Below are 25,561 nucleotides of genomic sequence, written 5' to 3'. Positions count from 1 at the left end.
TAATAGGATTGTTGGATTGCCCTTATTTTTCTTGTTGTTCGTTCGTTGACTCATTAATATTATTGTGACTCTGCAACGGCACGGGGAATAATCCTGGTGCAAATGCCTCCGGCTCACCGTTGTTCTATTTGTGTTTGGGACCATGGACTATGTTTATATTTATTTAAGTCCAAGGAAAAGACCGGTGATATATCGTGGTGACTTTGACCGCTAGGGAAAAGATTTGTGAAATCCCCCTGTGACTCTAGTGCTCAACGGATAGAAAAAAGACTTGTGAAATGCCCTGTGACCCTATTCTGGATCGGCTTAGGGAAAAGGTCCCAGGCGTCATCCTGTGGTGACTCTAAGTACAGTGTTGGATCCAACAGGCTAAGCCCTGAGAAAATATTTGGCATTTGGTACTTGGTAATTGGAAGATATGGTTCCCACTTTGGTTTAGACTATCGTTTATCGCTGTTCATCTTTTAGATATTATTGGACTCATTGGTTGGTATAATTATTTTCGTGATTCGACGATTGCTCATATTATTCAATAATCTGTTATTCAATTGGTGGATATTCTTTGTTGAGTTGTTGATCATTTTGTTCAATAATTGGTTTGCTGTTAGTATTCGTTGAACTATCTATCTCCCTTATTAATTTGAAGCCACTTCTTGGAACCCTCATTATCGTTCATTCAAATGTATGCCACTTTATATTATCACCCTTAGCATGCTTAACTTCTCACTGAGCTCGTTAGCTGACGGATTTATTTCACATTATTTTCAGGTTAGTTCATGGAGCATTATAGTGGACTCTGCGGTGTTGTCGGGACCTTGTGTTTGGACCTCTAGGGCGTTTGCATTTTTATTTCTTTTATCGTGTCAAAAAACTTCCGCACTTTTATTTATTAGCTTCCTCACCCTTATTTATTGGCAGTTCTTTGTGGAATTTGGAGATTGGAATATCAGATATCGTGTCATTTGTTTAAGAAAAATATTGGTTTCGTGTCGCACATTTATTGAAGTAAAATATCCAGTTTTCTTTATTTGTTTCAAGTTGCTAAAAATATTTTTTTAAGGTTTCGTGTCCCATGATTGCTTCATGGTACATGGCCGGTCATGCTCCCGGATTTGGGGTGTGACACTAGTCGGTAAAGGTATACTTTAGCCGACTAAAATTTTTTTAGTCGACAAAAACCTTTGCTGACTCTCTTTCATTGACAAAGTTGGCGACTAATTTTTTAAGTCGAGAAAATCTTTTGCCGACTAAATAGGCCACATTTGCTAACTAAACAGTTAGTCAGAAATTGTGTTTTTTCTTGTAGTGAAACATGCTCAATTAAACATAAGCATAACCACGGTATTGGCCACAAGTCTAGCACAACCGTCAAAAAAAGATAGGAGAAATTACATTAACCCCCCCTTTAACTACCACCCGGCCACACATTGCACCCTTTAACTATAAAATCCAACACTTAACCCCCTTTAACTACCATTGGCTGAAATTGCCCGAATGACGTTAATGGAAGTTGTGAAGTTACCTTATTACCCCTTTTCTTTTGGGGTATATATATACATATGTATATACTGTAGTGCAGATCAAGCACAGCAAAAACAAAAAATATTGCACTGATAGATTGCATAGTTGGGAGGGGTTAACCAAGGAAAATGGAAACTGAGGATTTAAATGATATTTTCCTAATTTCCTCCACTCCAGAAACCCTCGTCGTTGAGACCCAGCACGCCTAGAAGACGCGCGGCCGGAATCCGAAGCCGACAAAGGAGGGAGCAACTGCCCTCTCCTTGTTCACCGTCACGCTACACATCTTATACAGCATCGTCTTTTTCCCCCGACACAACCCGTGGATCAACAGCCCCACCAGCATCGTCTTCTTCCCCCGACACGATCCGAAATCATTACCGGCTAGTGAAAAGAAATCACCAAAGGCCATCTTTACATCTTAGTTGTAATTTTTTTAATTTCTAAAATATCAATAGTTTCTTTATTATGAAAACAAATGCGGAAGCATTTATTCGATTGACAACATCTTTAATATTTACAGAGTTGTCTAGTGCAAAAACATAAGTATTAGCCCATAGGCTTACATAACAACTTGTGGCCGGGCACTACTAATGGCCGCACCAAATACTAACACTTTTACAAGGGTTTTACTAACTTCTGCAATCCATTGAAATACCGAAATCGAAAACAACTTCAACTGCAGGAAGGACTAAAGAGACTAGTCAATTATCTATCCATGTCCTGAAATGTTTCATAAACACAAAATATTTCAGTGAGAATTACGATATACTAAGTTTTCACAATTTTAGCAGCAAAGGCTTTTATGCATTTCCTTTCCACTTTACAACCGAATGCCAATTTTAGCTTGCAAAGTCATTTTATGCATTTTCTTTCCACTTTTCAACAGAACAGAGGGAGAATAAAAGAAAGGGGGGGAGAACAGACATATCTCTTTTCAACATCTTTCATGAACGGAACACTAACAATGATTGGGTAGCTAGCCCAAGATTTAGGTAATGATATCAAGAGCCTGGAATATATATCCGGCAATATTCCTCATAATGGCCAAACTCAATGTTCAGATGTTTCAATGCCGATAACCTCGGTTTCCTTTCTCTTTAAAGGAATTTCATCCCTTAACTTTAATTGCTTCTCTTTAAGCAATTCAATCACAGGAAGTGCTACAATACACACCCCTTATTTGGGTGTGTATTATATGCACCATCATTGAAACACACCAAAATGTTATGAATCTATTGCTAAAAAGTTACGATGCATATTGATCAAAAGTTACGAGTTTTTAGTAAAAGTTACGATACGAAATAAAATGTTATGAATGACCGATTCTACAAGTAATTTTTTATGAAGTGGCACAATATGAACCACAATATGTGCATATAGTACACACCTTAAAGGGATGTGTATTGAAGACTTTGCCTTCAATCACAACATCATATCCAATATCTCGATTATCAACAATCAGAATTCCTTCTCAATTAAAAGTGACGCTTCCTTGCTAGCTGTCCAATTTTAATAAATTCAAGCGAGGTTTGATGTTTTTAAACACATAATCACGTATGCAGCATTCTAAACCACAATTATGTAAACAGAGTATATTTGTAATTACTAACCTCGGAAGTGAGAACCGCAAATATTTACCGTAGTAAAATTATTGATCAACATCTGGACCGAGAGAGAGAAAGGGGTGGTTTCGGTGCAGGTGGTTTTGGGTGCCGGAGGTGGTGGTGGTGAGCCGTGAGGGATGCTGCGCACGGCAGCACTATGCCGCGTCAGCGGCGGGTTCGGGTGGTTACGGGGCAGCCAAAACACGGGCCTGTGAGGTGGTGGTGGCTCACGGTGGTGGTGGTATCGTGCAACGGCGGGAGTTGATGGCTTGCTCGATGGTGGTGGTGTACTGGTGTGAGGAGAAAAGAGAGGGGGAGGTGTGATAGATTTAGAAGAGAGAGAGAGAGAGAGAGAGAGAGAGAGATCTAGAGAGAGAGAGAGAGAGAGAGAGAGAGAGGGGGGCTTTGTTCGGACTCCAACTTAGTTTTAGTTTTAATTTTGTTCCTAATTATTATCTTACTTCTTTCTCCAATCATTATCATATTTTTCCAATTATTACTTTCGCATCTCTCTCCAATCATTATCTCTATCTTCAATCATTACTCTATTTCTCTGTCCACCCACTTTCAAAATTAAACTAAACTAAACTAAACTCCATATCTAGAAGCTCTCCAAATTATTAGGCCGACGGCTGGGAAAATCCCTACGTTGACGGGAAAAAGAGTCCCGTTTCAATCGCACAGTTCAGGACTCGTTTCAGAAAATTCTAAAGAAATTACCGTACCCTTAATAAATTATTCAGAGACTAATCCCGATCTCGGTTTTCTGAATAACTTTCTCGATAAGTAAATTCGTAATTCATGCAAATTTTTCACGTTGTGACACTCAAGATATGACGAACTTACAAGCTAGTTTCCCATTTATTGTAAATCAACGAATTCATTTCTCAAAATGAAAATCTTTATGTCCAAAATTTTAAGCCCATGTTGTAGACATTTCATTCAGCAAATAACGGCTCAACTAGGCCTGTTCATGGCAATCACCTTTCAAGTGTTCCATCTTATTAATGACTTATAAACAAAATGTTCAACTGCCACCAATAATTAGGGAGTGACCTTAAATATAAATATTTGCCATGACGTCATCCACGACCATCTGGTTGTGATCCCCCCCTCCCTCCCCCTTTATTACTTCGCCTCACTATTCACTCCCCTAGCGGTGGGGCACCATTCAAACCACGTGTCATTAAAGTTGTGAATCTCAAATTATCCGTTTTCATCTAAATCATGGCAATTTTGAAGCATGCGCTTTTGATAGGCGCATTGTAGAGACCCATAATTATTTTCTCAAATTTTAAATGTTTAATATGTATTTGGATTATCAAAGTGTGTATAACAATGTGGATATGAGTTGGGTCAATGTGAGATGACTTGTAAGTTGTGGGAGTTGACGTGATACAATAGGAGTGAAATGGTGAAAGTGTTATTTGTGCTATATAAGTCAAAAAAAAAAGGGCGCTGCTATTCGCAGCCCTCTATTTACTCCCATAGCCCGTTAAAAATTTTCAATTATACTCGACAGTTAGTTACCGAAATTGAGATATATTTTCAGCGTCCAATTACCGAAATATAATATTTTTTTCAACAGATGTTTACCGAAAATGCATGTTCGGCAGTTGTTTACCGAAAGTTGAACATATTTTCGACATGTAGTTACCGAAATATAATCTTGTTTTCAACAGCAATTTACCGAAATGTTATTTATGATTTTCAACAATCATTTACCGAAATTTAGTGGGCTACGGGAGTAAATAGAGGGCTGCGAATAGCGGCGCCCAAAAAAAAAAGGGGAGCAGGAGATTATTTTTCTCTTTTTCTTTCCTTTCTTTTCTTCTTCTCCGGCGTCTCTCTCGGCTCTCACCTTCTCTCTTCGATTTCATCGACCACGAGTGAGACTTTTGAAAAATCCCAAGTACTAAAGTTGTTCTACGTGACGAGAGCTTCTTATCCATCGAAGAAAATTCACGATCGGAGCACTTCGAAGTTTCCTCCATGTTCGGGCTTGCTTCTAACCCTCGAGGTAGGGATCTCCTACCTTCTTTACATGTCTAAGTGTTAGTTTGATGTACAAGAATCAAGTTTGATCATCTATTTTGAGTCTTGAATAAATCTTGTATGCTGAAATTTCGTGGGTTCTGCTAATCTGTCTTTTTGGAGCCTTTCTGCTAGGAATTAATTTTTGGTATCTTCATAACTGTTAAAGTGCGTTTCAATACGAAGATTTCGGTACTAAGATCATGAAAAACCGATAATCACACAATTAGTTATGAATTTTTGAATATCGGCTGTTTCCTGGATACGCGAATCTGTGCGTGGCTGTCTTCTTTTGACTTTCTGGGCATGATGAACAATTTGGTGGTTTTGGGTCTTTTACAGGAGCTGCATATTTAAGTTAAGAAGGGATTGGCGTTGGAATCAAGTGATTCGGTTAAGTATACAATTTTTGGTGAATTTCTAAAGTAGGGTTGGTTGACTGGGGCGAAAATGGTTGCGAATCGGTTTTCTTTTGATTGTTGGGTTAACCTCCTCTTGTTTCTGAACCTGGGATTTTAACTGAGTGTAGGGCTTGTAGTGGTGCAACTTTTGGTGTTGGTTTCAATATTTTTGGGTTTAAGATGAAAGAGTTATGATTTTTCAATCAATTTTACTTATTCCCGCGTAGAATCTGACAGCACAGACGGACTTTGGTATAATGGCCATAACTCCTAGCTCAGGACTCAAAATGACGCACCGTTTGTTTTGTTAGAAACTAGACACATAGAGCTTTCCAACGGTACATGCCATGCATCATGGGTATGTCCGAGCGATAACAGATTTGCATCCAAAGTTGACCCAAATTTTGCCTTTGCACCAGTTTCATGGTTACGTTGAGCCATAATCATAAGGCCGTAGTAAGGCTACCCGAACTCCGTTTCTTTTTGATGTATGACCTTCGGATCGAAGAAGAAGAAGCCTACTTTTCAATGGTTTAAATGTCGTTCTTAAATTTATGTTATTTGATCGGATATAGTCAGAACTTCAAGCGTGAATGATTAACTTCACCTATTGGATATGTGGGGATATGATGAGTTGATCTAGATGATTAATTATTGGGATATGAGAACTAGTGAGCATAAGGGTTAAAATATTTGTAAACGATTGGAATAGAAAATGGATTGGATGGATGATACGATCAATGATAAATTAAGTTGTAGAATGTTTGACGCGATGTGTAAATTATTCGATGTCTTTCCATGAGATTGAGTCTTTGGGCTTGCGGGATACTTGCAGTGAGTTAAACAGGATTTGGTGAATCACTTGGCATGAGTGCACGGTTGTTAAGCATTGATGGGGTACTACAAAGATGAGGATCTTTATAAGTATTTGCAAATTAAACTCTTAATGGAGATGTCACAAAGGGGGTCCATTAGGTGTGATGCCGAAAATGGGACGTACGGGGGTCCTTAAAGCCCAGAATTGAATCAAAAGGATTTTAATGGACGCACGGAGGTCCTTAAAGCCCGGAATTGAATAAAAGGATTTTCGTGGACGCACGGGGGTCCTAAAAGCCCGGAATTGAATCAAAATGATTTTAATTGACGCACGGGGGTCCTTAAAGCCCGGAATTGAATAAAAGGATTTTCGTGGACGCACAGGGGTCCTAAAAGCCTGGAATTGAATCAAAAGGATTTTAGTGGACGCACGGGGGTCCTTAAAGCCCGGAATTGAATAAAAGGATTTTAGTGGACGCACGGGGGTCCTTAAAGCCCGAAATTGAATGAAAGGATTTTAGTGGACGCACGGGGGTCCTAAAAGCCCGGAATTAAATCTAAAGGATTTTAGTGGACGCACGGGGGTCCCAAAAGCCCGGAATTGAATGAAAGGATTTTAATGGACGCACGGGGTCTCTAATGCCCGGAAGTGCACAAGAAAGCCACGGATCCACCGAAAGGTGTGATGCCGGAATGAACATAGGACGCACGGGATCCTTAATGCCCGGAAATGAAATCGAAACATGTGACAGTGAAAACGGAGAATCTTCATAGTATTTAGCATCATACTAAGATTGAAATGTCAGTTTGAGTTAGTAACTTGGATTGTCCAGTATGTCAATACATGTTTTATATTCCTTCTTTTAGACCTCCAAATCATTATGGCTTGTTTTCCTGATATGTGGTGGTCAACTTGTTTTGTGTGAATGCATATTTGGTACCTTGTGGGGCTATGCATTGCGAGAGTTTCATAAGAGAAATCTTATTGTGAAGAGATTTTTACTAGATGTTAAACTTGAGATTTGAAGATTGATTTGGGGTTGACGGGTGAGTTTCCTTCTTGTTGAGGTGCGATATTGTTTGACTTGTCATTGCTTACCTTATGTTCTAACTCTACATGCCTAGCGTGTATATTATGGGGTGAGGTTGGCTAGTTGTATGAGAAAAGAAAGTGAAAACATTTCGTTAAAGAACTAAGATTAATTTTTAGGTCATTGAAATGGAAATGAAAAAGTAAGGATTGATTTGGATAACGCCGTAACGGTAAGCTGAGATTTTTAAGAATATTGGTGTGTGTGGGTGAGAGTGTTGGCGTTTGAGAAATGGAGTTAAATATTTTCCAGCGTGAGTATGACACTTTGAGCTTCACTTTTGACAAAACAAGTACGCTTTTGGAAAATGTTTTCCCTTGTGATCTGTCTTCACTTCTGCATGTAATTTAGGTATGGATATCTCTACGAGCTAGTGTAGCTCATCCTATCCTTTCAGGTACTCGCCATGGCACTTATCTTGGATTGCATGGAGTGCACATTGAGACGTCTCTTGAGAGCTTCATTGGTATCATAAAGGAAGTGTTTATCATCTAGTCTAATTCATGTTGTGTATTTTACTCGCAATGGAAAGTTGTACCTTTTGATTAGAATATATGTAAAGCTATGTGTAAATTCCTCTCCTTGATCATTATGGAACTCATTTAATTGTAAACGTTTGGGAGACTTTATGTAAAGAAATAAAAATTTAGAGAGAAGAAGAAGAGACTTTAATTCTTTATTTGGATTGGCATGACAGTTAAGGGTAAATATAGTTTGAGAGGAAGACTTTTGTTGTGAAAAATATATTATTATTTTAGCTGAAAATCGAGGGCGTGACACGCATAAATGTTCACATACGCACCCCCTTAATTTATCCTTGCTAAGTCTATTTTTATATTATTACTTGCAGATTTATGTTTAATTTGTGTGTTGTAGGTATTTGAAGGATTTAGTACAAAAAGCGCAAAATTAAAATATTACACGGTGTTGGAAGTTGGTCCGTTTAAAGCTGTCAAATTCATTTGGTAGATGCTAATCTTGACGTTTCAAAGGAAGTCGAAAGCCGTGGAATTTAATTGTTGTCAAGGCTATAAGTTGCTCATGATCAAGAAGCCAAATCAAGCGGTGGAATTTTAATTCCAATGGGGGCAAATCAATTACATCTTTGGAAGGGAAATAATTAGATTGCCATATCGTGCACTCGGTGATTAATAAAGGAAACAAATTCAAGACACGGCTGGGATTGAGAATAAACTGCTGGGTTTTCTAATTAGGCCTAATAATAATGGGGGCCAATAGGGTTTTAAGTGGGACGGCAGACGTGGCTTATAAAAGGAGAAGTTCGGATTTTATGAGTAGCAGGTTTTTTTTAATTACGTTCTTTTTCTTTCAGAGCTATTTCCTTTGAAGTTTTAGAGTTTTGTTTAAGTACTTGCGTTCTAGTAACTCGTTTTAATTTTCGTTCTTTATAAAAGTTATTCGTTGGAATTTGTTTGGTCGATATCTTTCGTTTGTTTTCCATTCTAAGCTATAGGAACATGATGCAATCTAGGGTTTCTTCTATTTCTTGCACAATGATTAGTGAGTAGTCGTGTAAGTAGGGTCGCAGGGTGATTAGCATGCCGTGACCAGTTTGGGCATTGCTCCTATTTTCAAACAATAAAAAAAAAGCAATTTTAGATTGATAAAGAACATTCGTTAGACAAACCCGGGCATCGTTGGAACCCATGTGGACAGGGTAACGGGGGTACAAAATCCATTCTTCGCTGCACACGGGTGAACGGCGGCCATAAGGATTCGCATATTTCGGAGTATCTTTTTCTCACTAAAATCGAATGTTTTAAGAACACTTTATGGAGCAGGTTAATCCGGACTGGTTGCAAGTGTTATGAACCCTACGACCGTACCTCCTTTAATTATTTGAAAAGTACAATCAATTTCTAGATTTTAATTAATCTCCGAATAAAACGACAAGGGGTGGCTACCTAAGAGCCTGTTTAAATTATAAGAATCTGAGTTTTTAAGTCAGCACACATTACCGTTTTTGTGGATTCGACTTCGAACTTTCCGGATATTGTGCTACGTCGGTATCAACCCTACGCTTGAGGCAACCCGTTAATTTAGGACTAGAAAATCGTCAAGTAGCTTCTTTTTTTCCTTCACGTAGTTCGAAATCCTTGTAAACATTTAGTACCATATTTGCAACATAAAATCACATGTGGAACAATAAGTTCTACCACTAAGCCAAAACAAAGCACGCATGTTTCTCATCCGAAAATTCAAGTAAGGCATAGACAACACTCACCGAGAGCATGCCGAGCAAATTTGTCAAATGTGTGAGCTACGGGTCCCCGATGTTCGGACCTAAACACATCAAACCAAACCTATTAAGAGGTTCACGATACGCCACACAAACAAGTACGTTAAGCGCCAAGTAGTTTATCTATAATGTGTAAGGCTCGATCTATATGGTATAGTTTCTAAAACAGAGCAATCCAAGGAAACCGATGAAAACCCATATCAATTCACCTCAGAAATTTAGGAAGACAAATCGTGAAAAACTCAAAGGCTAGAAATGCCCAGAAGTAGCGTGAATACTCAACACACCAAATCAGGTCAGAACTAGACCAGGATATAAAAAGGATGAATTCCAGGTGCAGATTATGAGTGTTATTTTCTGTTCATATTTTTCGTGCATAGTAGATTCAAAAACCGAACTTGTGGTGCAAGAATCATCGAAAAAGCAGTTTTATAGAGCCCTAGGAAATTTTCGAAAAGAAGACTGATCGCCGGACGGGTAACAGTCGTCCAGACTAGCTTTGCTCTTCAAACAGAGAGGGAAAAAATGACTCCATTAGTGGGGGTTTTCAAGCTAAGTCTAAAGTTTACTTAAAGATAGGTACAATGGCAATTTTGCCAATTTAAAAGATGTGCATGCGATCCATGCAGATATCATAACCACCACATGCACGCAGGGAGGAAACAAAAAAAATGCAGACATTCTTTATTCATCGAGGGCTCGTTTGTTTGGCAGGACCATCAGAGAAGTGACATAATCTTTGCTTTCTCTCTCTCTCTCTCTCTTTGTCGGCCAAAATCACCATTGAAAGAATAGTTTGATTAGCACTTTAATTTGAAGAGTTAAAACTTCGGACCTTCTATCTCCTCGCACCCAGTGCACTCTTGATACCGTTGGCTCTTGGCTGAAGTGACATAATCTCATCGGATATATTATGGTTGGTTTATTAACTCACCTCCTATGGAATTGTATACCGCAAACTCTGTAAGATTTAGGAAGCATGTTTTGATTAATAGGGTGGTACATATTTTTAGTGAACACTGGACCGATGATCACCTTAAGATTGTACATATACATCAATTCGATGATAAACGCAATATTTAAACTAATTTAGTCAAAGTAGATTTAAGTTACACAAACTATTTTTTTTTTTTAAATAATAATGCTTAACCTCTGTAACTAATTAAAACAACTCGATTACTAATTTAATCAATCCAAACGGGGTCGGGTCCTCATAGTGCGTCGTATTCTGGCTTTGACACCCTGGGTTATCAACAATGTCTAGCTATCAATGTGGCCCTTGAAAAATAAAATCATGGAGGATTGAAGCAAATATGAGAGAAAAGGAGAAGGTTAAAAACCATAAAAGAATGAATTTACTAAATATTGAGTAAGATCTTCAATTGCTTACCTTCAAAATATTGTTCTTGACTAGATGAAGCTCATGGAGCGCAGTGCTTATGTTCATTCGGTCTTTTGGGGACTCTGTAGAGCATGCCAATCCTATCTTGATGAGGGAGATCAGATTTTCCATCATTTTGCTGCCATTTGTCTCCTCAGTTAAGAGCATAGGGTCTACGATCTCTATCACATGTTCAGGCAAGGCAATCCTTGCAAACTTATGAAGATTAAGGTCTGCCTCAAATATTTTGTCAGTAGGTCTCTTTCTTGTTATCATCTCCAACAACAAGATCCCATAACTATAAACATCTCCACCAGCTGACATCTCACTTCCGAGACCATATTCTGCAATTCGCAAAATTCAAACTTTAACACCAAAGGATTTTTTTTTCGGATAACAAAATTGATACAAAAAGAAAGAGAAAACTTGATTTCAACACACAATGTGAGTTCGTAATATTAGCCAGTACGTTTACTGTAATATGTGAAGGGTACTCCCCTCATTCTTCATGTGTATGTGACTATTTTCTATGCCAAAGTTATCCTTCAACTAAGGCCATAAATGAATTGAGTCTTTTGTGAATTATTCGAGGTTCGATTCAGTAAAGACTCGTTCAAATTTGATTCGTCTACTCAATGAACCGAATTGGAGCCTTAATTTTAGGCTTGTTTCATAAACGAGCCGAACATGAACGTAGTAGTATTTGGTTCAATTAGGCTCGCGAACCTAGGGCATATGCATATCATGGGGATTTTATACATGTACATAGTGAAAATTTTAAAACTTGTACAAGTGTAAACATTTACCATTGCTAAAAACTTACTGATGTATCCGTTTTTTTCATTTTATATAGGGAAAATTTCAAAAAAACCCCTGAACTTTCTGACAATTCGCAAAAAAACACCTGAACTTTCACTATTAACAAAAAAACACCTGAACTTTCTGACAACTCGCAAAAAAACACCTGAACTTTCACTATTAACAAAAAAACACCTGAACTTAGCATTCCGTAAACAATTAGACCCCCGCCGTCCAATTCCGTTAGTTTGTAATGGATGGAGCTAACGGAAGGCGTTAACTTTTTTTTTTTTACTTTTTACATTAAAAAATTACTTTTAACTATTTCTTTTTTTATTGGTAAATAAATATGCAATAAAGTTCTTTTTTTTTTCTTACTATTTATCAAAAATTACTTTAACTCTATTTTTTACTATTTACAAAAATAACCTTAACCACCATCTTTTTTGTTACTTTCAAATTTTACCTTTCCCCTTCTCTCTCTCTCTCTCTCCCTCTTTTTTTTTTAGAACTTTAACCCCACTCCACCAATCAACTGCCAAAACTCTAGCTCTAATTTCAGAAATTCAAAATTGCTTTTAACCTCCTTTTTTTCAGCATTCTTGTTTTTTATATTTTTTACTTCCAAAATTACTTTTAACTCTTTATTTTTAGTAGTAAATAAATATGAAATAAAGTTTTTTTTCTTATTATTTATCAAGAATTACTTTAACTGTAATCTTTACTATTAATAATAATAACTTTAAGACCCATTTTTACTTTCAAATACTCTCTCTCTCCACTGATGAAAATCCTCCCTCCTCTTGTCTCCACCAATCAGTTTGGAGAAACCCAAAATTCATCTATCAGTTGGTTGTGGGGTTAAATTTGAAAGTAAAAAAAAAAAACGGGGCGGGGTGCGGGGAAGCAGGGGGTGTTAAAATAATTTTCGTAATAGTTAAAAAATGGGGGTGAATAATTTTTGAAAAAGAGAAAGGAAAAAATAACTTTATTGCATATTTATTTATGACTAAAAAATGAATGAGTTAAAGTAATTTTTGGAAGTAAAAGTAGTAAAAAAACGAAAGGTTACAAAGAGGAGGTTAAAAGAACTTTTGAATTTCTGAAATTGTGGCTAAGGCTTAGGCGGTTGGTTGTGGGGTTAATTGGTGGTGTGGAGTCGATTCTAATAAGAAAAAAAGGGGGAGAGAGAGAGGGGGGAAAGGTAAAATTTGAAAATAAAAAATAGGGTTAAAGTAATTTTCGATAAATAATAATAAAAAAAGAACTTTATTGCATATTTATATACCAATAAAAAAAAAGAGTTAAAAGTAATTTTTTAATGTAAAAAGTAAAAAAAAAAAAGTTAACGCCTTCCGTTAGCTCCATCCGTTACAAACTAACGGAATTGGACGGCAGGGGTCTAATTGTTAACGGAATGCTAAGTTTAGGTGTTTTTTTGTTAATAGTGAAAGTTCAGGTGTTTTTTTGCGAGTTGTCAAAAAGTTCAGGTGTTTTTTTGTTAATAGTGAAAGTTCAGGTGTTTTTTTGCGAGTTGTCAGAAAGTTCAGGGGTTTTTTTGAAATTTTCCCTTTTATATATATGTAAACATATTTATCTACATGTTAAAAATTTTATTTGCAGTTTTAGACTTGTTTGAGAGCATAAATATATGATACTATTGGCTCATTAAGACTCGTGAACAAGCTCGAGTTCTACTCAAACCTAGGCAAGCTTGGTCCAAGCTCGGCTTATCAAAATCTTCATTGAATTCGGCTCGAGCTCGAGTTCGAATTCGCTAAAAAACGTAATGAACGAATCTGAACATTCTAATATTTCGGTCGATTCGGCTCGTTTATAGCCCTAACTTCAACTACTCAATTTACCATCACCATTCAGTTACGGTGTGTGCAACCCATTTAACATTTCGTGGTGTTAACCCTTGCTCTCAAACCTGGTGAATTGATATTATAAGAGGCAGAATTAAAGAAAAATACGGATAAAAAAGTTTGTTCTTACCTGGAGCTGCATATCCAATGGTTCCCTTTATTGCAGTTGAACTACTAGTACTTGGAGTGGTGAACTCTGCACGAAATTTAGCTAGACCGAAATCTCCAACATGAGCAACCATGTCACCATCAAGAAGGATATTACTGGGCTTTAAATCGCGGTGAATAATTGGCGTTTCGCATTGGTAATGAAGATAATCAAGTGCACAAGCCACATCTATGGCAATGTCTACTCTTTGTAGAAGATCGGGTCCCACGAACTCCCGTTCCCCATTATTTGCTTCTGGAATAGGATGCAACCAATTATCTAGACTTCCATTCGGCATAAACTCGTAAACCAGAGCTTTAAATTCATTCCCTTCAAAATCCATGCTAGAACAAGCAGTTATGATCGACACCAAGTTTCGGTGTCGAATATTCCTTAAGGCTTCGCACTCTGCCATAAAACTTTTGGTAGCGCCGTGAGTTTGAAGGTCGAATACTTTGACCGCAACAACTAACTCCCCGTTTTGTTCAATAACACCTTTATACACACGGCCGAAACTACCAAAACCAAGCAGATTCGTCGAAGAGAAACCTTCAGTTGCTTTGAAAAGTTCTCCATAAGAGACTTTCAAGAATGGATCTTTGAACAACGAAACTGTAGGTTTGGTCTTTCTTTTCTTCTTGAACAAACATATGATGAAAGACGACACTACAGTTACACCAACTAGTATGGAAGCTACTGTGATTCCTAACGTCCGTGAAAGAAACCACCAATTTCTTGATTTTTTTGTGGTGCACCGAGGTAGTCGAAGTTCAGGAATGCCACCACACAGCCTATAATTTCCGGCAACTGATATTGCACTTGCATTTGTAAAAACACCCTTCATAGGTAACTCTCCTTCGAAATTATTGAAAGACAAATTGAGATTCTTCAAGGCAAATGTCCCTAAAAATGTTGGAATTTGACCGGATAAGTTGTTGTCGGAAAGGTCCAAATTCTGAATACCTCTCAAGGATTCCATGGAGGAAGGAATAGATCCTTGAAAGAAATTTTGATGCAAATCTAGGTTTTCAAGGCTACTACAGCGACCAAGAGTCCTAGGAATTTCACCAGACAAACCATTCTCGGAGATATTGATTTCTGCTACATTTTTTAGGTTTCCAACCTCAAGTGGCAAGGATCCAGACAAACGATTGCGAGCTAGATCCAATGTAATTGATAGAGAAGAGACTGTCAAAAGTTTACTTGGTATGCTCCCATTAAGGTTATTGTCATATAGTGTCAACGTTAATAACTTCCGACAATTGCCAAGATCTAAGGGTATGGCTCCCTCTAGTCTATTTTGTTGCAAGTAAAGTTTAATCAGCAATGACAAATTTCCAATAGAGTCTGGAATTGTACCCGACATATTGTTGAATGAAAAGCCCAACACTTGCAACTTACAAAGATGACCTATGTTGCCGGGAATTGAGCCTGTGAATAGGTTACCATCCAAACCTAAGACTTCAAGATTCACAAGGTTTCCTATTGTAGAAGGAATAGAACCATACAATTGATTGTTTTCTAGTGCCAAGTAAAAGACAGAGGTTGATAGATTGCCCACAGAATTCGGTAATACCCCTCTGAATTGGCCATTCCCCAACTCTACCACCGCCAAGTCGCTACAATTGGTCAAAGAACTAAGAAATGCAAGTCCATCTGATCCCTTAGTTTCAAAATTGTTATGAAATAGACATATCCTGAAGAGATTTTGTAAGTTTCCGAAATCGTTTCTTACTTTTCCAGTGAAATCATTTATTTGCAATTCTATCTGTACCAACTGCGAAGAGTTGGATATTGAAAGCGGAATTGGGCCATTAAATTGGTTGCCCCATAGCTGAAGGACCTCAAGGTGAGGAAACATGAAACCGAATTTCGGCGGAAGACTACCCCAAAGTGAATTTTTAGCTAATGATAATACGACTAGCAACGATAGGTTGTATAAGGAAGGAGGTATGGTACTTGAAATTTGAGTACCACCCAACCCAAGTTCTCTTAAATTGTTCAATTGACCCAAAGCATTTGGAATACTTCCTCCAAGCGGATTGGAAGCGGCACGAAAGTTTACCAAAGAAGTAAGATTCCCAATCGACGGAGGAATCCCTCCGGTCAAATTGTTACTAGAAACATAGAGTGATACAAGTCTCGGCATTGAGTAAGCAAGTTCTTTGGGGAGCTCTCCAACTAGCATATTTTGGCCTACACTAAGGAAACTGAGATTGGTGCAACGAGATAGGCTTGTCGGAATTTCTCCTTCAAAACCGTTAATGCCCAAATTCAGTTTGTGTAACCTAAAAAGATTACCGAGTTTAGTTGGAATTGCACCTGTAAAAGTATTGTTTCTAAGGCTAAGCTCCCGTAGAAAGCTGAGGTTTCCGATAGAAGGAGACAAAGAACCCACTAGACCTCTGGACATGAGGTCTATAACGATGACTCGTTCGTGTCGACGACCGCATTTGACACCTTCCCAGTGGCAGAAAGAGAGAGATTCATTCCATGAGCTCAAGGCCTGTCGGTATTCAGGGAAAATGTTTGACTTGAAGGCCAACAATGCATGGAAATCGGTCTCGTTGCCAGCAACATTAATAGTGTTAACAAGACTAAGGGAAGTTGTTGTGTCAAGGGCAAGGGCTTCGATGTGAAGCATTGGGATGAAGGAGAGAAACAAGGATAGGAGAGAAATAGAGAGAGATTTGGTTAGGAGACTCATGTTGGTGTGTGGTTTGAGTTCTCAATTGGAGTATGTTTGAACTTTATGAGGATTAAGGAACATGGTGAACGTCCAAGTCCAACCACATAATTCTTAGTCGTCTCATTAATTGGTGCAACTTGCAAGTCTTTGTGTGAGGGAAATATCTAGTGGCTTACTTGTATGCTAGTACATGCGGTCTTTGGTATGTGGAATTATCAAAGGAAAATTAGGTTGAGTTTCCCAAAATACCCTAGGCCACATCTTAACATTATTATAGCTACTTTGATTCCTAAAAAAAATAAAAAAATCCTTTAGTCCCAAAAGTTGATATATGTGAGGAGAAAGACCTATATCGGAATCCGTATTTTTTGGGGCCAGTCCGTTTGGAAAACTCACCCTTAAATTCTGTGGGGTTGCGGAAGAGGACATAGATTTTGGCATTTACTTCCCCACCCCTATCTCTCAAAGTTCCTCCAAACTCAAATTTGTAGGTTCTAACAAAGTTCTAAAGCATTGTTCCGAGTAGTGTTAAGGAAATGGGAAAGTCTTCAATACACACTCATTTAAGATGTGTACCATATGTACTTATTGTGTGGTTCATATTATGTTACTTCATAAAAAATTACTTATAGAACCGGTCATTCAATTCATAACATTTTATTTTGTATCGTAACTTTTATACTGAAAATTTGTAACTTTTCATCAATATGATTCATAACTTTTTAGCAATAGATTTATAACATTTTGATGTATTTCAATGAAGGTGCATATGATACACAACCGAATAAGGGATGCGTATTGTAGCACTTCCCGAAGGAAATATAGTCTCACATTGCACTCCCAAGTATTATTAAGCAATTACTCATTCCACTCTCAAATAATGTGAAACTATATTTCTTGAACAAATACTAGTTTATTTTATAGAGGTTGTATTGATCGAGAAAAATGTTAGCTAAGAATTAGTGTGATCATTTTTCTTTTGATGTTCAACCAAATTGATTTCGCGCGGTTGGAAGTAGTTTGGGAGTGTTTCGAAAGCCACAAATTGATTTCACGCGGTTGGAAGTAGTTTGGGAGTGTTTCGAAAGCCACAAAGTCGAGTTTGAGAGGGTGGAACGAATGTGATATATTCATCTTGTTTGGTTTTCATTTTTAAAAGTTATTGTTGATGTAATGAATGGTAATGAGTGAAGAGAGATAAAGAGAAAAAGGTATTAAGAAACGTGTAGAAAAAAAATAAGATGAGATAAGATGGGAACCAAACAAGGTGATTGTAATTTCCAGAAATGTGCCAAAGAGGCTGTCATTGTTAAGAGTTTTCTAAAACAAAATTTCCACAAGTCAGTCAACAAAGTTTTGGTGTTACCAAAAGAATTTCCACAAATCTTGTCACCAGTGGGTCATTATATTGAGAAATTTTTGAATGCCAGATGAGTACCATGTCATCCGGTCAACATGGTGCCGAGCACCCACATAGATACAAAATTTGGTCGACACATTCATTGATTTACCATTTTCTTTTACAAATTAGAAACGTTAAAGGTTGATTTAACTCATTATGCAGGCACATATACACATGGATTATAAATTTACTCGCGTGTGTGGGGTTTAATTTGAGTTCTCATTTTCTTTTACAAATTAGAAACGTTAAAGGTTGATTTAACTCATTATGCAGGCACATATACACATGGATTATAAATTTACTCGCGTGTGTGGGGTTTAATTTGAGTTCTCAATTATGTTTGAACTACGTACTATTATACTCTCTCCGTTCATTTTTAAGTATCATGTTTCGTAATTTCAACTTATTAAAAAGATATCATCATTATACCTTTCACATCAACTTTTTTTTCACTTTTTCTACTTACCCATCATTATTACACTTTTACTCACTAACTTTTCAAAATGAAATCTACTTTTAGGGATAAAATAGACAATGCACAAATTTTTACCCACTAACTTTATAAAATAGATATTTATTAAAAGACATCCCAAAATAAAATACTGAATTTTAAATAAGGGACGAAGGAGAGTATGTAACATAAAGATCCAAGTTCAACCACATGATATCTATCTAATTGATTCCAGTCGTCTCATTGGTCCAAGTCTTTTGTTTGCAAGTCTTCATATTATTAGGACGAGAGATTCTACAACTACACTCAAAATCACACACCCAAATACACATCCTCTCACAAAATACAAGGGTCCCACACGTGGGATCCTTGTATTTTGTGAGAGGATGTGTATTTGGGTGTGTGATTTTGGATGTGGTTGTATAATTTTTGTATTAGGACATGGGTCCTGGAAACAGCTAGGCAAGGACTGACATGGGGCACGTGGGGGGCCGATTCAAAATAAAGAGTGAGGGCCGGTTTTTTGTACTGCATGCGTCACTGGAGCTTTAACTAGGTTTGTACCAATCTTTACAAGTAGTATATTGTTATTGTAAAAGTCTATTCACGATAAACATATTAGAAAATAAAAAAAATATGTATTTTTTTATATTTTTTAATATATATTTACACACTTATTATTATGGGCTAATTTTAGAATATTTCATTTTCATAGAATTAATCATGAAAGTTTTCTACTATTCGTACACATACAATTGCATATATTTCGTAAATATACATAATTGAATTAGTTTTGTGTTACAATTTTGTCGTATGGTGTTTTTATACCGTACTTGTTAATTTTCGAACAATTTGTCTATTTAGAATGATTCTTTATTATTTGTATTTATTTTTAACTATGTAAGAGTAATATTTAAAACAATGTCATTAATAAATCTATCTCGATCGTTCGAAAATTTGTTGATGTCCGTGCAAAACATACTCTAAAAATTTTGTCAAAGATTTAAGCTCATTTTTACATATTTTAATTAAAATTATATGTTACAAATTTTTGTAATTTGTAATGAATGCCTTAAATTGTGTACGATTTTATTGTGCTTAACTAGAAAAATTATTTTTTGGCATTATAATTTTAGAAAAAAGTTTTAGTTTTGTCTTTATTTGAATTTTTTTTTCATTTGTTAGTTTTTCACCCAACTTTTGTAATTTCTTGATTTTTCTAGACGAGATGAATCAAAAAAATAATTTTTTTTAACTTTTACCCAAATATTTTTAATAAGGACCACTTTTAGTAAAAAAAAAAGTAAAAATGTTGATTCATTTTAAACTTAAAAGTGATTCTTATTCAAAATATTTGTATAAAAGTTTAAAAAATTTAGCTTTTGAATTTGTCTAAAAACTAAAACAATGAGACACAAAACTAACAAATGCAAAAAAAAAAAAAATTAAATAAAGAGAAAAAGAAAAAAGTGAAAAAGGAAGTTAGTGGAACGGGTAAACTATTCACGGATCCGTCTCCGCCTGTAATGCGGGGTTGAAGAAGAGGACACTCATTGGCTTTATTTAGAATGGAGCAGCTCACCTCTGTATCCCATCTCTCAATACCCATCTAAACTTAATTTTGGAGGTCCCAAAAGAATTAAAATTTTCATTAATCCGAAACGTTCATTTTATAGATGATGCAAAAACAATGTCGTAGCAATAGATTAACTTGATTGGAATTGGATAGAAATGCGAACGGATCATGGTTTTTTTTAATCAATTATACAAGTTATGTCTACACTCACATTTGCCATCTAAAAAAAACATCAGAACTTCGGTTTCCAATCGATGTCCTATAAACTTCTACTGTTGAAATGTGATTTTTTTTTTCCGAGGCGTCAGCAACTAAAATCGAACAAGACATAAACCGTTCGGGTCAATATTTTGGGACTCCTATGAGACCCACAAAATAGAGTTTTGAAAGGGCAGGCTGGACCGGCTTTGTTCGTTTGGTAGTTTTAAGTATTTTAGTTTTTGTGGTGAGTAAAGAAAGAAATAGGGTAATGATTGGAAAGAGAAGTAATGAATAAAGATATAGAGAAATAAATAAAAGTAATAATCGATGAAATAAGATAATAATTAGAAAATAAAATTAAAACAAAATTAAAAAGAATTTCTCAAAGGGAGGTGATTTAGGCAAAATCAATTTCTTTTCTCAAAATACATTCTCAGAAACCATGTCAAACACTTTCGTAAGTACGGAGTAATTCAGAAAGAGAATCTGGAACAAAAAAACTAACTTTTCCTGCGTACTTTCAATAATTTCCCACTTTACGTCACATCTGAGAAATTTTTGGGTGCTGAATGGGTTAAACACGATCACGTGGTTCCCGAGCAATTCATTCAGGCCATTTAAAAGTATATTGAATGGCTCAAATCGAAACTTTCTCACCTCTCATCCTATCACTCTCTCTTATCTTTCTTTCTCCTCTTTCTTTCTCCAAATTTGAGCAGTTTAAAACTAAAATAGACTGTCCGGATGCACCGAGCAGGCACCACCTAGTACCCACCGAACACTAAAAAATTTCTTGTCACGTCTGAAAATTTTACTTAATTTTTTTTCATCCGCAACGAAAAATTTACTTTAATAAGGGGGTAAATTTCACTGACCTCCCCTGAGGTTTCTGACACAAGCACTAACCTTCTCCTGAGATTTCTGAAATTTCACTGTCCTCCCTTGCTTTTTCTGACTTTATCAAGATGCCCCCTTCCGTTACATGGCTGTTAAATATTTTCACAAAATTAGATGATTAATGCTGATGTCATGTTTTTATGATTTTAAAGTGTCCAAAATACTCTTTTGGCCTCTCTCGTTATTGTAGACCTCTTTTTTTCCAAACTATGATACAATCAAGATTTTTTATTCTCCTATAATAAAATTTTTTGGTTGTTCTTGTAACATCAAAATTTTGGTAAACTAATATTTGAAATTCCAATTTCAAATAAGACTATTGTATCCAAAAAAAACTTGACGATGATGACTATATATATTTTTAATTTGAGATGATAATTATATTAGAAGGTGGAGTTCCACTAACCCTTTTCTAGACACCGCAATGGCGAGAGCCTTGTGCATTGGGTTTGCATTTTTATTTTTTTCTTAAATTTGAATTTTTTATTCCCTTATTTTAGATTTTGCAAATCACTATATTACTATAGAGCATGTTAATTATATCCTTAAACCGCTTTTTGATATAGGCTCAATAATATAATTGAGCCCTTGTTGGTAATAGTAACGAGCCTTTGTTTTATTTTCTCATCCAACCCACATGGCAATCAACTAAGCAAAATAACTCAGGCCACTCTCGCTAGTCACTCGTTGCCAGCCAAGTACTGTTTGACCGATTCCTAGACCTAAAATAATAGGTTGCCTCAAGCATAGGGCGGAGACCGACGCAGCATAATATCCGGTAAGACCGGAGTCGAATCCACAAAGACGGTAATGTGTGCTGAACAAAAACTCTGGTTGTTATAATTTAAACGGGCTCTTGGTGGCCACCCTTTATCGTTTTGATTGAGATATTAACTAAAACAAGAAATTGATTGTACTAATTCAGAAAATTAAAAGAAGGTACGGTCGTAGGATTCATAGCACTTATAACTAGTCCGGATTAACCTGCTCTGTTTGGAGTTCTTAAAAAATGTTTAATTTTAGATTGAAAAAGATACCCCGCAAGATGCGAGACCCTATGGTCACCGTATACCCATGCGCAACGAAGAATGAGTTTTGGACCCCCATTCCTCCGTTCACATGGGCTCCGACGATGCCCGAATTCGTCCGCGAGAAGTATTTTCCAATCTAACATCGGTTTTTCATTGTTTGATAAAAGGAGCAGTGCCCGAACTACCCACGGCATGCTAATCACCCCGCGACCCTACCTAAACGACTACTTACTAATCATTATGCAATAAACAAAAGAAACCATAAATTGAAACATGGTTCTATTACGCAGAAAAGAAAATAAACAAAAGATTAATACCAAAATAACTCAAACAAATAACTTTAATAAAGAACATAAATTAAAACGAATTACTAAAATGCGAGTAACTGAACAAAATTTCAAATAATTTAAAAGGAATAAAACTCCGAAGAAAACCTATAGGAGCAGAAAGGGATCTCGGCAGCCACCGTTCCTCCTTTTTCGTCCGCGAAAACCTATCCAAAAGCTGCTGCTTCATGTCATCATCCGTACCTTATATTATATAGGGCAAAGATGCTAGACTTTAATTACACAAAACTCCCTTAGCTATGTAAAATAACAATTCATAGAATCAACTTAAAAGCACTTTGCACTTTTAACTCCAAACATTCTTTTACTTCTGTTTTTATCCAAATTTCTTGAAAATAAGCTCGAGCAACCTATAAACACAAAATAACATAAATAAATATCAATTAACCAAGATGAATGATTAATAAATGTAGTTTGGAGGGCCAAAATATATATATTTTGGTACAACATGACAAATGGTACGGTAGCAGAACTTTTGACCTTTTCTTCTTCTTTTTAATTTATTTGGTTCTACGACTCTCTCTTAGGGTTCTCATATGAGAGCTCTATAACCAAAAATTAATTATGACCTTTTAGAATAAAATAATTAAAATCATAAGATTTTCGCATTGGTTCAAACGGATTGAAAAATTGGAGTACTTAACTTTTTAATCACATTTTTTTAACCCGTCCAAATGTTTACTATTTTTACTAGTGAGAAAAAGAAGAAGAAAAGGACGACATTGGTAACTAGTGAGAAAAAGAAGAAGTGAATTTTCGAAGTATGAAAAAAAGAAGAAGAAAAAGAATTGGAGAAGAAATGCATAGGTTTTAATGGCCGAGAGAGTGTTTGGAGGCATAGAGATGGAAGGGCAAGGGTATGTCAGTCATTTTATAAAGAAAGTTAACACCGTTTCAGGAAAAATTAACAGATGGGGAATCTTAACAATTTCAGAAAAAGTAAGGGAGGGCAGTGAAATTTCAGTAACCTCAGGGGATGTCAGTGCTTGTGTCAGGAACCCTAGGGGAGGTCAGTGAAATTTGCCCTTAATAAAGTTAATTTTGCTTTCTTACCCAAAAAAGAGAGAGTTGGCTTTGCTTTTCCCACCGGAGCGTGAAGGCATTTATGAATAATGAGGAAGGAGAATCCTGGACTCTATTCTGTTTTTTTTTTAAAATGCTGGACTCTATTCCATGATAGCCAACTTCTCGGTTGACGGACTTGTGTCATAGGATAGGTGGTTCGAACCGACAGTCTAAACCGGAGACTTGCCCTTTCTTTGGAAGTCGATGTTTCCTAGATTTTGATTCTTTGAATTGTAATTTTTGGATTATGATCCGAGTATTTTAAAGTGTTTGAATCATATGCGCATAAATATTAATATTCCAACAGAATAATGTTTGGATGTATAACCGGAAGAATAGATTATGACGTGCATTTTTACCATGATAGCCTACAAATTGTCAGCAGACTTAAATATTCATCCTCTGCACCTTGCTGACTTAATGTTTCCATCCTCGGCGTTTTGAATGATTAAGTATACATCCCGATTTTTTTCACAAACCCAGATTTGCCCCCATATATATAGCAATGGATTTTGGGACTAAAACCCTATGCATGATTTCAGGGATATTATTTTTGAAATCCGAAAAATCTGGTGGATTTTATAAGAAAGCATCTCTCTCTCTCTCTCTCTCCCTTCCTCCTAGAGATAAAATTTGCACGAAAAATTCATTGATTAATCATTTTCTTTTACAAATTAGAAACATTAAAGGTTGATTTAACTCACTGTTTTGACAACTTCCGTGACAAAATAATTTCGTCACCAATTATACATGTTTAGCAACGAAAAAAATATTTTCGTCACCAAAGGTACCCATTTGGCGACGAAATATATTTTTCGTCGCCGAAAGCTTAAAAAAGGTGATAGAATTATTTTTCGTCGCCAAAGATAATCATTTGGTGACAAAAAATATATTTCGTCGCCAAATGAGAGAAATTTAGTAACGAAATATTTATTTCGTCACCAAATGCTTAACTTTGGTGACGAAAAATAATTTCGTCACCGTTTTAACTCTTTTAGTGACGAAAAATATATTTCGTCATCAAATGGGTACCTTTTGTGACGAAATTTATGAATTGCTTTCGTCACCATTTTAACTCTTTTAGTGACGAAAAATATATTTCGTCATCAAATGGGTACCTTTCGTGACGAAATTTATGAATTGCGCTGTCACTAAATGTATTTCGGACATAACTCTTTACTAAAAACTCTGATTGAAATAATTCAAATTGGGTTTGAACAATAACTCAATTGCCTACAACTTTCATGTTTATCAAAATTACTAATTTTAATGTTTAAAGGTTCAAAATTACATTCGAAATATATTTTCATGTTAAACATATGTGTTATATATTAGATATTTCAACTATTTATTGAAAATTGTGTGTAGTGCAGTTGGTGAGAACTTGTGTGAAAAACTCAGGTGACTTGGGTTCGAAACCTAGTAGGAGCAAGAAAGAAAGATTTTTTTCTCCATATGAAAACATCTTTCGCAACGAAAAATTTATCAGTGACGAATTTTTTCGTCGCCAAAAGGAATAATTGATGACAAAAAATTTCGTCATCAAAAAGCACAATAAGCGAGGAAAAAAATTTCGTCACAAATTATTCACTTTTTGGTGACGAAACATTTCGTCATCAAAAGGCACTATAGGTGACGAAAAATAGATTTCGTCACCAGGTAAGAATCCTCGACAACCTTTAGTCAACAAATTTTTTTTGGTCACCTATATTATTTGTGACGAAAAACATGCAATTTGTGACGATTTTCATTCGTCACCCAATTGAATTTTTCTTGTAGTTATATTCTCTAAATATATCCATTTTGTAAGAAAAATGTAATAGTACGTTGAGAATCCCTTTTCTTCTCCTGATTGTACGTAGTAGCTAGATCGATTCATATTTCTGTTGGATACTTCAAATTAAAATATTCTGGCAACTCATAAATTTTGTGTAATTCTCAAGTTCTTTTGCATTTCGAACACTCGAGATTCTTCCG

General features: G+C 36.1%; 2 protein-coding genes and 1 long non-coding RNA gene across 3 annotated transcripts in view; 1 reads left to right on the top strand and 2 right to left on the bottom strand.

Annotated features, from left to right (window-relative positions):
- Positions 1 to 1,358: 1,358 nt before the first annotated feature.
- Positions 1,359 to 25,561, bottom strand: part of LOC131323614 (probable LRR receptor-like serine/threonine-protein kinase At3g47570) — a 61,650-nt gene continuing 37,447 nt past the window's right edge. The window contains exon 3 of the mRNA XM_058355465.1: positions 1,359 to 2,244. Coding sequence (XP_058211448.1) covers positions 2,230 to 2,244 — 15 coding nt within the window. The 3' untranslated portion in view covers positions 1,359 to 2,229. The remainder of the gene's footprint in view (positions 2,245 to 25,561) is intronic.
- LOC131322996 (uncharacterized) lies at positions 4,924 to 8,126 on the top strand. The gene is made up of 2 exons (XR_009199049.1): positions 4,924 to 5,148; positions 7,868 to 8,126. It is a non-coding gene; the product is annotated as an uncharacterized LOC131322996 (long non-coding RNA).
- On the bottom strand, positions 8,666 to 16,676 carry LOC131322988 (receptor kinase-like protein Xa21). Its single transcript, XM_058354601.1, has 3 exons — positions 13,908 to 16,676; positions 11,121 to 11,455; positions 8,666 to 9,774 (listed from the first exon to the last, which is right to left on the bottom strand). Exons 1-3 carry the CDS (start codon positions 16,630 to 16,632, stop codon positions 9,739 to 9,741), a joined length of 3,096 nt encoding a protein of 1,031 aa, XP_058210584.1. The 5' UTR covers positions 16,633 to 16,676; the 3' UTR covers positions 8,666 to 9,738.

The sequence above is a fragment of the Rhododendron vialii genome, chromosome 4a, assembly GCF_030253575.1.
Source record: "Rhododendron vialii isolate Sample 1 chromosome 4a, ASM3025357v1".
Taxonomy (NCBI): Eukaryota; Viridiplantae; Streptophyta; class Magnoliopsida; order Ericales; family Ericaceae; genus Rhododendron; species Rhododendron vialii.
The sequence above is the reverse complement of the archived record's forward strand: the minus strand, read 5'-3'. Positions and strand labels throughout refer to the sequence as shown.